Source organism: Dasypus novemcinctus, chromosome 29 (genome assembly GCF_030445035.2).
Source record: "Dasypus novemcinctus isolate mDasNov1 chromosome 29, mDasNov1.1.hap2, whole genome shotgun sequence".
In the NCBI taxonomy this organism is placed as follows: Eukaryota; Metazoa; Chordata; class Mammalia; order Cingulata; family Dasypodidae; genus Dasypus; species Dasypus novemcinctus.
The window spans coordinates 25,775,321-25,788,154 of NC_080701.1; the positions used below are offsets into that span (position 1 = coordinate 25,775,321).

Consider the following 12,834-nt stretch of genomic DNA (forward strand, 5'->3'; position numbering starts at 1 on the left):
GTCCCAGTTGCGAGGGTTTGATGGCTTTATCGAATATTATATGACTATATACATGAGGTTCTATATCTGAACTTTCAATTCGATTCCATTGGTCTGTGTGTCTCTCCTTATGCCAATACCATGCTGTTTTCACTACTGTAGCTTTGTAGTATGTTTTGAAGTCAGGAAGTGTGATTCCTCCTATTTCGTTTTTCTTTTTCAGTATGTCTTTGGCTAATTCGGGGCCTCTTTCCTTTCCAAATAAATTTCATAGTTAGTTTTTCTAGTTCCTTAAAGAAGGCTGTGTTGATTTTTATTGGGATTGCATTGAATGTGTAGATCAGTTTTGGTAGGATAGACATCTTAATAATATTCAGTCTTCCTATCCATGAACAAGGAATATTCTTCCATTTATTTAGGTCTTCTTTGATTTCCTTGAACAGTCTTGTATAGTTTTCGGTGTATAGGTTTTTTACCTCTTTAGTTAAATTTATTCCTAAGTATTTGATTTTTTTATTTACTATTGTGAATGGTATTTGTTTCTTGATTTCCTCCTGATCTTGCTCATTATTGGTGTACAGAAATGCTACTGATTTTTGCGCATTGATCTTATAACCTGCGACTTTGCTGAACTCATTTATGAGTTCTAGAAGCTTTGTTGTAGATCTCTCAGGGTTTTCTATGTATAGGATCATGTCATCTGCAAATAATGAAATTTTGACTTCTTCCTTTCCAATTTGAATGCCTTTTATATCTGGTTCTTGCCTCAGTGCTCGAGCAAGTACTTCCAAGACAATGTTAAATAGGAGCGGAGACAATGGGCATCCTTGTCTTGTTCCTGAGTTTAGAGGGAAGGATTTCAGGATTTCTCCATTGTAAACAATGTTGGCTGTAGGTTTTTCATATATACTCTTTATCATGTTCAAAAAGTTTCCTTGTATTCCGATCTTTTGGAGTGTTTTTATCAAGAAGGGGTGCTGTATTTTGTCAGATGCCTTTTCTGCATCTATAGATATAATCATGTGATTTTTTTCCTTCAATCTGTTTATATGGTGTATCACATTGATTGATTTTCTTATGTTGAACCATCCTTGCATACCTGGAATAAATCCCACTTGGTCATGGTGTATAATTCGTTTAATGTGTTGTTGAATATGATTAGCAAGTATTTTGTTAAGTATTTTTGCATCTAGGTTCATTAGAGAAATTGGTCTGTAATTTTCCTTTCTTGTGGTGTCTTTGTTTGGCTTTGGTACTAGGATAATGTTGGCCTCATAGAAGGAGTTCGGCAATGTTCCTTCTGTTTCGATTTTTTGGAATAGTTTCAACAGGATTGGTGTTAGTTCTTTCCGGAATGTTTCGTAGAATTCACCTGTGAAGCCGTCTGGCCCTGGGCTCTTCTTAGTTGGGAGATTTTTAATGACTGATTCTATCTCTTTGCTTGTGATTGGTTTGTTAAGATCATCAATTTCTTCTTTTGTCAATATGGGCTGCTTATGTGTTTCTAGGAATTTGTCCATTTCCTCTAAATTGTCATTTTTGATGGAATATAGTTTTTCAAAGTATCCTCTTATGATAGTCTTTATTTCTGTGGGGTCAGTGGTGATATCGCCTTTCTCATTTCTTATTTTGTGTATTTGCATCTTTTCTCTTTTTTTCTTTGTTAGTCTCGCTAAAGGTTTGTCAATTTTGTTGATCTTCTCAAAAAACCAGCTCTTGGTCTTGTTTATTTTTTCAAGTGCTTTCTTATTTTCTATTTCATTTAGTTCTGCTCTTATCTTTGTTATTTCTTTCCTTCTTCTTCCTGTTGGGTTACTTTGTTGTTGTTTTTCTAATTCCGTCAAAAGAGCAGTTCTTCAATTTTTGCTCGCTCTTCTTTTTTGATATGTGAATTTATGGCTATAAATTTCCCTCTCAGTACTGCTTTTGCTGCATCCCATAAATTTTGGTATGTTGTGTTATCATTATCGTTTGTTTCAAGGTAGTCATTGATTTCTTTTGAGATTTCCTCTTTGACCCACTGTTTTTCTAAGAGTGTGCTGTTTAATTTCCAAATCGTGGTGTGAAGTCTGGGCCTCCGTCCCTTGCGAATTTCCAGCTTCACTCCACTGTGGTCAGAGATATTGTTTTGTATGATTTCGATCTTTCTGAATTCATTAAGCCTTTCTTTGTGGCCTAGCATATGGTCTATCTTGGAGAATGTTCCATGTGCGCTTGAGAAAAATGTATATCCTGCTGTGTTTGGATGTAATGATCTATATATGTCTATTAGATCCAGCTCTTCTAATATACTGTTCAAATGTTTTGTTTCCTTAGTGATTCTCTTTTGAGATGTTCTGTCCAGAGTTGATAGTGGTGTATTAAAGTCCCCCACTATAATTGTAGATGCATCTATTTTTTCACTTAGTTTTTCCAGCGTTTGTCTCACGTATTTAGAGGCACCCTTGTTAGGAGCATAAATATTTATGATCGTTCGATCTTCTTGACAGATTGTCCCTTTCACTAAAATGTAGTATCCTTCTTTGTCTCTCACAATTGTTTCACATTTAAAGTCTATTTTGTCTGATATTAATATAGCTACTCCTGCCTTTTTTTGGTTGTTGTTTGCTTGTATGATTGTTTTCCAGCCATTCACTTTCAATCTCCATGCGTCTCTGGGTCTAAGATGTGTCTCTTGTAGACAGCATATAGATGGGTCATATTTCCTTATCCAGTGTCCCAGTCTGAATCTTTTGATAGGTGAGTTTAATCCATTGACATTCAGTGTTATTACGTTCAGAGAATTATTTGTGGTAGCCATATTTTGGTTGGATTTGTGTTTGTTATATTTTGTTTGTATTATTTTATTTTCCCCTTCTATTTTTGTCTTTCTTGTTGCTTTTACACTCTCCTCCATCTCTGACTGTCCTGTTTTTTCCTTTCTTCCTGCAGAACTCCCTTAAGAATTTCTTGAAGGGGAGGTTTCTTGTTGATATACTCTTTCAGTTTCTGTTTATCTGTGAATATTTTGAACTCTCCATCATTTTTGAATGCTAGTTTAGCTGGATAGAGTATTCTTGGTTGGAAATTTTTTTCCTTTAGTACCTTGACTATATCATACCACTGCCTTCTTGCCTCCATGGTTTCAGATGAGAAATCAGCACTTAATCTTATGGAGCTTCCCTTGTATGTGATGGTTTTCTTTTCTCTTGCTGCTTTTAGAATTTTCTCTTTGTCTTGAGCATTGGATAATTTGACAAGTATATGTCTTGGGGTGGGCCTGTTGGGGTTTATGACCAGTGGAGTGCGCTGTGCTTCTTGGATATGTACATCTGTCTCTTTCAGTAGATTTGGGAAGTTTTCAGTCATTATTTCCTGCAACACTCCTTCTGACCCCTTTCCCTTCTCTTCTCCTTCTGGAATGCCTATAATACGTATGTTTGAGCGTTTTGCATTATCATTCAGGTCCCTAAGTCCTATCTGGATTTTTTCTACCTTTTTATTGACCACTTCTACTATCTGTTTGATTTCCAATGCACTGTCTTCCACATCACTAATTCTCTGCTCTGCCTCTTCTAGTCTGCTGATATTTGCTGCAAGTGTATTTTTGATTTCTTGAACTGTGGTGTTCATTTCCATCATATCTGTTATTTTTTTGCGCATGTCTGCAATTTCCCCTCCAAGTGTTGTCTTCATGTTGTTAACCTCTTTCATTACTTCATCAAATTTGTCGGTGATAAATGTTTTGAGATCTTTCATTGCTTGTGTGAAGTTCTGCTCCCCTTCCTGATTTTTAGTTTGTTGATTGGATTCAGTCATGTTTTCCTGATTACTGGTTTGGTTTGTAGATTTTTGTTGCTGTCTTGTCATTTTTCCTTGACGGGTTTAATCAGATCTGTAGCTTCTTTGTCTAGTCTTGGTGATTAATTAACTGTTTTTTTTTTGCATAAGCGTTATATCTTCTCTTTGTCACTTTGTTCTTCCTATTTGAATTTCTTAGTGTTGGTTAAGTTCACTTTAAAGGAAAGTATTAGTGCTGGGGAAAGGCAATTGTGTAATGAAGGAAAAAGTGTAAAGTAGTATTTGTGATATATGTTAACAAAGCATCAATATGAGTTCTGGGAGGATGGAGGTTAGATCATGTAAATTGTGTAGAGTTATAGTAGTAGGAAAGTACCTAGAATAAGGTAGAGGACTGAATATGGGAGGAATATGGTACGTACTAAGAAGCTATTGTTTTCGTGAGAGAGGGAAAGACAAAAGAAAGGTAATCGTTTCAAGGGCAGATACCAGATGGAAAACTAAACAAAGGTATTAGAAATTAAGAGTTAGACGCTTAGTGGATCAAAGAAAGGGAGTTGGAATGTAGGAGAGATAGCAGATGGTGGAGGATATCAAGTTGTAGGGGTAAGGGGTTAGTGTAGATATCCTAAATCTATTCACAGAGAAATGAGGCAGTGGAGGATGAGGAAACCCAGTAAATGTGAGGTGTTTCCTGCAGGACCTATTGTATGGTTAAGATAAAATAGAATAAGAAGAAGATTGGGGACAAGAAAGAGAGGATTTAAAAAAAAAAAGGAAAAAGAGACTTTGGGGGATACGCTGGGAGAAAATACTAGGGGATAATGCAATGCCAGGAATCAGAACATTAAAAAACTTGAATAAGGAAAAATAGAAATAGAATAAAAATAAAAGCAAAACAAAATAAAATAAAGAAGAAAAAACGCAAACTTTGAGGGCTAGGATATTCAAGGGCCTCAGATGAACCTCAGGGTGTGGTGGATTCAGGGATGGACAGTCTGAGGTATTAAGGCCTCAAGAGGTGTGAGTCTCTGGTGTGTGGGCCGCCAGAGTCCAGGGAACTCAGACCTGGCACCCTCAAGTCCAGTTAACGGGAATCCTGGGAGCACCACAGTGCATCACAGCCTTCAGGGATCCCTGCAGCTGGGTGCCAGCCCTAGGGGTGAGGTCTCATCCACAAGCTCTATCCTGTGTTCTGTGTCCTACAATTCACTCACTAGGGTCTATTGTGTGGATATATCACCAATTGAGTTCAGGAACCCTCCCACCCTGTGGTCCCCAGGAACGTCCACCTGGGGGCTCCTCTAGGCTGCAGCCAATTTAATGACTCAGATCAAATAGCCAGGTCCAGGGGAGGGGCTCCAGCCAGAAACGCTAATAGCAGAGTCCAAACCCGAAATTCCCACGCTTTGCAAAATATTCCCCTAATCAGGTTCCAAACGTCTGGCACCCCGTGAGACCCTGGTAGCGTCTCTTTGTTGCTATCACTTTGAGACTGCTGTAGTTCCGCAGCAGGGGTGGGGGGGTGGGGGCGTGGCTCTAGGCGAAAATGCTATTGTTTGTGTCCGCAATCACAACTTCCCCCCGCTTTGCCCTAAAACCCCCCCCTGTCTGCCCAAATGGGTCTGCAAGCACCTCCCTTCCCACAAACCCCCAATAGGCCGCCCAGGGCCCACGAACTCCCCAGTACTGCAGAGGCTCCAAAAAAAAAAAAAAAAAAATTAATTAAAAAAAAAAAAAAAAAACAAAAACCAAAGAACAGAAACCCCTCCGCAGGCCCGGCTCCGCCCGCTGCTGCCCGCCGCCGAGGCCTGGACCGGCTCCGTACGCTGCCGTGGCCCGGCCCAGCCCAGCTCCGCCCGGCTCCGTACGCCGGGCCGCTGCGGCCTGGACCGGCTCCGCTCGCTACAGCGGCCCGGCCCGGCTCCGGCGTCCGCCTCCCGCCGCCGCGGCCTGGACCGGCCCCGCCCGGCTCCGCACGCTGCCAGGGCCCAGCCCGGCTCCGCCCACCCCCACCCGGCCCCGCTCGCCGCGGCCCAGCCCGGCTCCGCCCACCCCCACCCGGCCCCGCTCGCCACGGCCCAGCCTGGCTCCGCCTGGCTCCGCTTGGCACCGGGGCCGCGTCCCGGCCCGGCTCTGGCGTCCGCCGCTGCGGCCCGGCCTGGCTCAGCCCCACCGCACGGCGCTAGATGCCTCGGCTCCGCCTACCCAAGGAGGGAATCCTCTACAGGTTGCTGGGATCTCCGTGTATATTTCACAGACGGATCCTCTCTGTTACCTTCCCTCCAAATCGATGTCCAGACACCTCCGGACCAGCAAAAATCCCCAAACAATCCGGTCCCAAAGAGTCTCCAACGCCGCCCAACCGATTCCCTGCAGAAGACCCTAACAGGGAAGTTTACTCAGCCGCCATCTTGCCCCCTCCTCCTCAACCATTTTTGATACATGGACCCTTGGGAGAGTTGACTCCTCTCAAGAAAAATGGATGAAAATTTTACATATAATTTCATGTTTTTCACAGATTTTATTAAAGCTCATCTATGGTTAAGAATTTCTGTTCTGTTTTCTAGTTTTTGTGAAACCTTCAATGGTAACCCAACTTGAATAGCAATAGCAATTTCAAGGCTCTTACGACATTTCCATCAAAATGAAATCATTATCTGATTTTGAGCTTTTGCCTTGTTTTTCTCTCTCTACAATGCCTGTCCAGCATGAAACAAATCACCTCTAAACATAGAACTCTCACACTCTCAGTCATAATTACACGTTTTCTATTCACATAGCGTGCTTTATACAAATATCGTAATACTTTCTCATCTAACTCCTGTTGAAAACCCATTTGCCCTTATTTTATTTTGGTATTGTAATGTGATAAGACCTTCAATAATTAAATGTAAATTTCCCAGTTTCTGTGACTAAAGCGTAATGTCTTCATTTCTGTAGTCGTATCTTCATCTAGGCTTCATTGTCATTTTCTTCTTCTGAGAATCAGAAAACTCCTAGCTGGGAAGGCCGCAGAGGTCACACAGTTCAGTCCCAGCCCCGGGGCCGGAACTCCAGCACAGCATTTGGCCAAGTTCCTCCTAAAGCTCTTTCAGTGAGAGAACATTTCTGACAGCTGCTGGCAGCTTGGTCTATTGTGGGGTAACTCTTGAAATTCTTTTAATTTTCTTCCCTGTGTTTCTAGGTCTTTGCTTGTAATTAACACAAAGTCAGCTAATGTGTCTTCTCTGATAGCCCTTCAAACATTTGATAACTGTCTCATGACACTTTGTTCAGTCATTCTACTGAAACCCCCCCCACCCCTTATGTGCTCTCTCTGTGTCATTCGCTGTCTGTTTTTCTGTGTCTGCTTATATTCTTATTAGGCGGCTCCAGAAGTGATTCTGGAACCTTCCAGGTGAGAGAGAGGCTCTCATTCTCTGTACCACCTCAGCTCCCTGTTCTGCTACGTCTCTTATTGTCTTTCCTCTGTGTCTCTTTTTGTTGGGTCATTTTGCTGTGCCAGCTCTCCACATCGCTGGCACTCTGTGTGAGGCAGCACTCCTCGGTGTGGCAGCACTCCATGTGGGCCAGCTCGCCATGTATGCCAGCTTGCCTTCACCAGGAGGCCCGGGGCATCGAACCCTGGACCTCCTATATGGTAAATGGGAGCCCAACTGCTTGAGCCACACCTGCTTCCCACCCATTTCTTTTTGTTACTATTTGTACAACTTCCTCCTCCACCACCTTTCTCTCCCTCCTTCACCTTCTGCCTGAATTCTTCTTCTGACTGGTGAAAGTGAAGTACACAGCTGCAGCCACATTTCCACAAAATGCTATTTACGTTCTGCTTTTTACCTTAATTAGAGTCACTGGCAAATGAGAGTATCTGGTAAACTACCTTCTTGGTGGGAAACGCAGAACGTGTGATTGAGACCTCTTGAAATTATTCTATGTCCATTTAGTAATGACTTAAAGCCGAGATTATTTAAGTAACTTTTTTCTTGGGATTGTAAATACATGAGCATATCATAAGCATTTTAGATTGTTTTCTCCTTGGTGTGGGAGAGGTCATAGTAAAAAGTTGGTGATTATATAAGAACATATTCTCAGAGTGGGGACATGTGGAAATATTTACGAGTGAACTGACATAATTCAGAGATAGGCTCTGGGGGATCAATGAAGCAAGTGTGGCAAAATATTAGTAACTGCTGACTCTGGGCATGGGTATAAGGGTGTGCATTATCTGATTCTGTTTTTGGCTGTGCTTGAAAACTTTATTAATAAAGTATTACGTCTGTGACTAAGATGTAAAACTAAAGAGGGAGGAAATGGGTTGGAGGACGACAGGGGCGTCCTAATGATCTCCTAGCAGCTTGGGTCACGTGGGGCAGGCTAATGGGGAGAGGTCAGAACTGCCAAGCTGTGGTCTTACTTGAGAAGGGTGAGGGCGAGGGTCTGGGAGCAGCTTTCAAACACCACCTCAGTTGACCTGTGAAGAAAAGTTGCTGTTGACACCTGCACATTATTAGAAATGTCACCAAACCTTCCCTTATTTTTCAGTATGACCCTCAATTCGGTGATGCCTTTTGGAATAGCAGCAAGTATGGGATGGTGACGTACCTGCTGAGAATGATGACCAGCTGGGCCATTGTCTGCAGTGTTTGGTACCTGCCTCCCATGACGAGAGAGGTAGGAGCCATAGCAAGACATCATGTCTTCACTTACCTTGTGTGGCCATGAGCCTGAGTTGAGTGATCTTATTCATTCTTCCTTACAGGCAGATGAAGATGCTGTCCAGTTTGCCAATAGGGTGAAATCTGCCATTGCCAGGCAGGGAGGACTTGTGGACCTGTTGTGGTAAGTATAGAGCCAGACTTTATCAGCTGAGTCTAGGAGAAAATGGATTTCTGAAGCAGATGCTGAATCCTGGCTCCATTTACAAAGACTCCTGCTTTCCCTGATAGATTTAGATTTACCAGCTCCAGAGAGTGAGCAGTCTGATTCCTTTCTCCTGGTTCGAACTCAGAGGTGCTCAGTGCTCTCTTTACCTGTCCTTGGGGAGCACAGAGACAAAGATGAATTGGATCGAAGCTTTTGGATCTGTGGACCATTCTGGAGTTTGGTGCCATCTGCTAAGGCACCCAAGCAAACCATATGCCGGAAACCCTTAGGAGTCAGTGTATTTGGCAGAACCGGACCAGCCTGAGAAAGACAAAAGTTTCATTCATTGCATTTAGCTACAAGAGCAGAGATTGGCAAACTTTTTCTGTAAAACGTCACTAAATATATTAGAATTTCCAGGCCATATAATTGCAGTTGGAAATACCTGTCCTTTCTACCATGAATGTAGCCATATAATATAAATAAATGTGCATGGTTGTGTTCCAGTAAAACTTTATTTACAAAAACAGATGACAAGGAAGTGGCTGTGGCTAAATCAGTTGGGCTCCCATCTACAATATGGGAGGCCCTGGGTTCATGTAAAGGCAAACTCACCCACACGCTGTGGAGAGCTGGCGCAGCAAGATGATGCAACAAAGGGAGATAAGCAGATACAGAAAAAATGTGCAGCAAATGGACACAGAAAAGAGACAGAAAGGAACAAGCTGCAAGGGGGGTAATAAATAAATAAATAATCTTTAAAAAACAGAAACAGATGACAGACTGAGTTTGGCCCAGTGGCCATAGTTTGCGGACCCCTATTTTAGCATTTAAAATAGACTCCAAGTAACAGGAGATTGATAGGGATGAACACTGGTTCAGAGAAACTGTTACAACCTCTTGGACCCTTAGGTTTAAGTACGGGGACAGCGCTGGGGGCATTTGATTTAAATGGGCATTATAGGAAAAGACTTAGAAATTCAGATTTTAAACTGAACTTTAGATTCTCAGGTTCTCACATCTGGCTCTCACATTGTGGCCTAAAAAAGCTAACGTTTCTTGAGCATTTACCGTGTCTGAGACACTGTGCTGATGCTCTGTATAAACTTACTTCATCTTCACAGGAAACCCATGAAGTATAAAGGGGTTATTCCCGTTTTACAGATGAGAAACTGAAACTTAGAAATTAAGTAACTTTTTTCCAAGTCACGAAATAGCACTAAGGTGGATTCTGAACCCAGGTCTGATGGGCTTCTGGAGCTTGAATGTTTAACCGCTGCTCCATGTTCCTATCACTGAAGACGCAGCGAAGATGTGCTGCTTTGGAAAGGATGCTGTTGCTGTGATTTTAAATGGTGTGTCTCAAAGCCTGAAAAAGGGCTTGGATTTTCTTTAGCTATTGAAGGGAAATATAATTCTAGACTTTAGGCGAGATTGGGGTGAGCAACGTGGGTAAGAATGGGGCTTTGAAGAAGCAGATCTAACTCTGGAGGATTTCTTTGGGGCTATTGGAGGGAGGTGCTGGGGTGATGAGGCCAGATGGTCAGGATTTTGAGAGTGACTCTGAGAAGTTTAAACTTTGGTTCCCTTAAGCACTTGAATCCCTCTAGCATGGAAGAAGTAAGAACTTGCACAGTCTGGCTCCTCTTCCTTAATGCCAGCCTACCCTCCTTTATCCTTTATTAGGTGAGGATGAGTGTTCAGAGTAGAAGGAATTTAAACTCCTGGGTAGGTTAAAGCGATGATAAAGCATGTTGAATATGAAAAGTGAATTCTGACTGCAGGGCAAGCCTTGAGGTAGAAAGGATGGCTCTCTGGAACCGGGCCTGCTTCCTGGGGTGTCCTCACCAGAGCCCTGGGCACTTGTTTCTATCAGGCTTTTCTTGGTTTTGAATAGCACAGTGCACCTAGCTTAAGATGCCAGGGGGATAAGAAGCCGCCTTTGCTTAGTACATTCTGCCTTTCTCTCATCAGGGATGGTGGTCTGAAGAGGGAGAAGGTGAAGGATACATTCAAAGAGGAGCAGCAGAAGCTGTACAGCAAGATGATTGTTGGGAACCACGAGGACAGGAGCCGTTCCTGAGTCCTCCCCTGGCGCTGGCTGCAGCCACCACGCCCGAATCCTGACACATGAGCCAGCTGGAGTTGTTGCTGCCCCACCACCCCCAGCACCCCCACTGCTGCCTCCTTTCCAGACTCCGGGACTCTTCAGGGCTGCTCTGGGTCCCAGGACTCCAGCTTCTTCAGAGCCGACCGGGATCCTGGCCCCGGGCAGCGCTGCCGGCCCTTTGGCATCTGAAGCGGGTGTTGGCTGCCCAGGAGGAGATGCCTTCTTTCTTTTTTTTACAGTTAAGTCCATTGGAGAAATGCCATTAAAGTCAGCTCTCAAGCTGGGCACGTTGTGTGGGGCTGCATGTTACAAAAGAATCAAGTTAGGGATGTTAGTCTCTGACGGTTGTCTACACGCTGGGGCATCATGGTGGGAGAGGGTCCACCCCACTTCTGAGGAGAGGGGCTGCTGAGGTGACATGGTTTGCTTCAGCTTAAACATCACCTCCCAGCCTCGGTGCTCTGCAGCCTGGGTAGAGAGAAAACTAGTCTGTAAGTTTTCAGTTCTTATGCTACTTCCCATGGGGAGTCACCAAAGGGGAAAGAAGAGGCCAGGTGGGCCATGGGCAAGTCTGTGATGAGAGCCAGGGGTCATGTTACTCTCAAACTCCAGTGCTGACCTTGAACTCACCATATGACTCGCTCTTTGTTAATGTGTACCTCAGTTTCCCCTTCTGTATTGGGATCAGGAAGGGGAGGGTGGTGATACCTACCTCACAGTGTTGTTGTGGGGATTAAAGTGCTACTATGAGTGAAGGACAAGTAATGCTCAGTGTTAAAAGTTCAGGCCCATGAAAGTGGCAGGGCAGGGTCTGTGCTCAGAGCTGCTGCACCGAGTTTTGGATTTGTTTTTGTGAGTAAATAAAATTGTCTTGGATGGTGAATGAATTGAGGGGTTTTTCCCTTCTTTTTCTCGCATAGATTTAGCCTTGAGAATCATGTTTCTTATCAAACTTAAACTTTCCGTACTTGAACTTAACCCTGGGACTGTAGGGACTCCACTGACTTCTGGAATGAGGAATAATATTGTTTGGAAGAAGGTCAGTTGCTCCTATGAGATACATGTAAATCAGTTCAGAGATGCGCAGGGTCCATTTGGGATTCCCAGCGTAGACTGGGATGTGGATTTCGCCACAAATGGGAGCACAGGGTTAGAAATGTAGTGGGGGGACTGTTTTGTTGAATGGGGGTAAGAATGACAGGGGCAATCTGCATATAAGGGGATGACGAGAAGAAGTGAGTAAATACAAGGGGGAAGTAGGAGCAGGAGGCTCTGGAAGGGTTAGGGAGAGTGGCGGGGTCGGCAGTGGGCATCTGGTGCATAGCCTGGCCTCGGCTTCCTCACTGCCACAGCAAAGGGGGAGCCAGAGCCAGGCGGCAGCTGTCGTTTCTTGCTTCTGGGGGCTACAAATTTTAATTAGTCGGAAGGGAAAGTTGCTTCACCCCCATCATTTGCCCACTCCCCCACCCCCAGCCTCTCCTGTCTCCCTCCATAGGTGAGCCATGGTGAGTGTGCTCTGGCCTGGGATTTGGGGATGTGATGGGGAGTGAAATGGGCATCACTTTCTCAGGGACCCTGTCTTACTTGACCCCTTAGACTGCCTTCTCCCCACCTCCCTGAATGGCAGCCTCCCGTTTCCTCTCACCTGCCCTTTGGCTAACCACTGAAAAATTTCATCCTTTGTCTTTCAAAAAACACCTGTGACTATAAGAATGGCCTCTTCTGAGCTGTTTTACAAAACATTTAAGAAGGAAGTTTTTTTCTGCCTTTGTAGGAAGTGATATTTAGTGTTTAAGCATTTTCTAGAATGACCTTTAAACATTGCTCTTTAAAAACTAAGTTCCTTTTGGAAAAAGACTTACGTTTTCAGATTCCTGCTATTTAGTACTATTATTTCACGATTTACAAAGGTATATTTTATATTTTGTTTTTGTCTTAATTTTCTCACATTCTTTTCAGGAAACCTGTCTATTGCTGATGACATAGCAAGGTACTGCAAGAACCTAGTGTAGAATCATTGCTATGTAAAGAAATTCCTGTGGAGACGAAGTAATGATTTCACTCCTCTACTGACAGATGAAAGGATGTGAATTAGACCC

At 43.5% G+C, this 12,834-nt stretch overlaps 1 protein-coding gene across 3 annotated transcripts in view; it reads left to right on the forward strand.

Annotated features, from left to right (window-relative positions):
- GPAT4 (glycerol-3-phosphate acyltransferase 4) overlaps nt 1–11,622 on the forward strand; it is a 48,495-nt gene extending 36,873 nt beyond the window's left edge. For all 3 annotated transcript variants that reach the window (XM_004468699.5, XM_004468700.5, XM_023591783.3), the window contains exons 11-13: nt 8,305–8,433; nt 8,522–8,601; nt 10,600–11,622. In XM_004468699.5, coding sequence (XP_004468756.1) covers nt 8,305–8,433; nt 8,522–8,601; nt 10,600–10,708 — 318 coding nt within the window. In that variant the 3' untranslated portion in view covers nt 10,709–11,622. The remainder of the gene's footprint in view (nt 1–8,304; nt 8,434–8,521; nt 8,602–10,599) is intronic.
- Nucleotides 11,623–12,834: the final 1,212 nt, after the last annotated feature.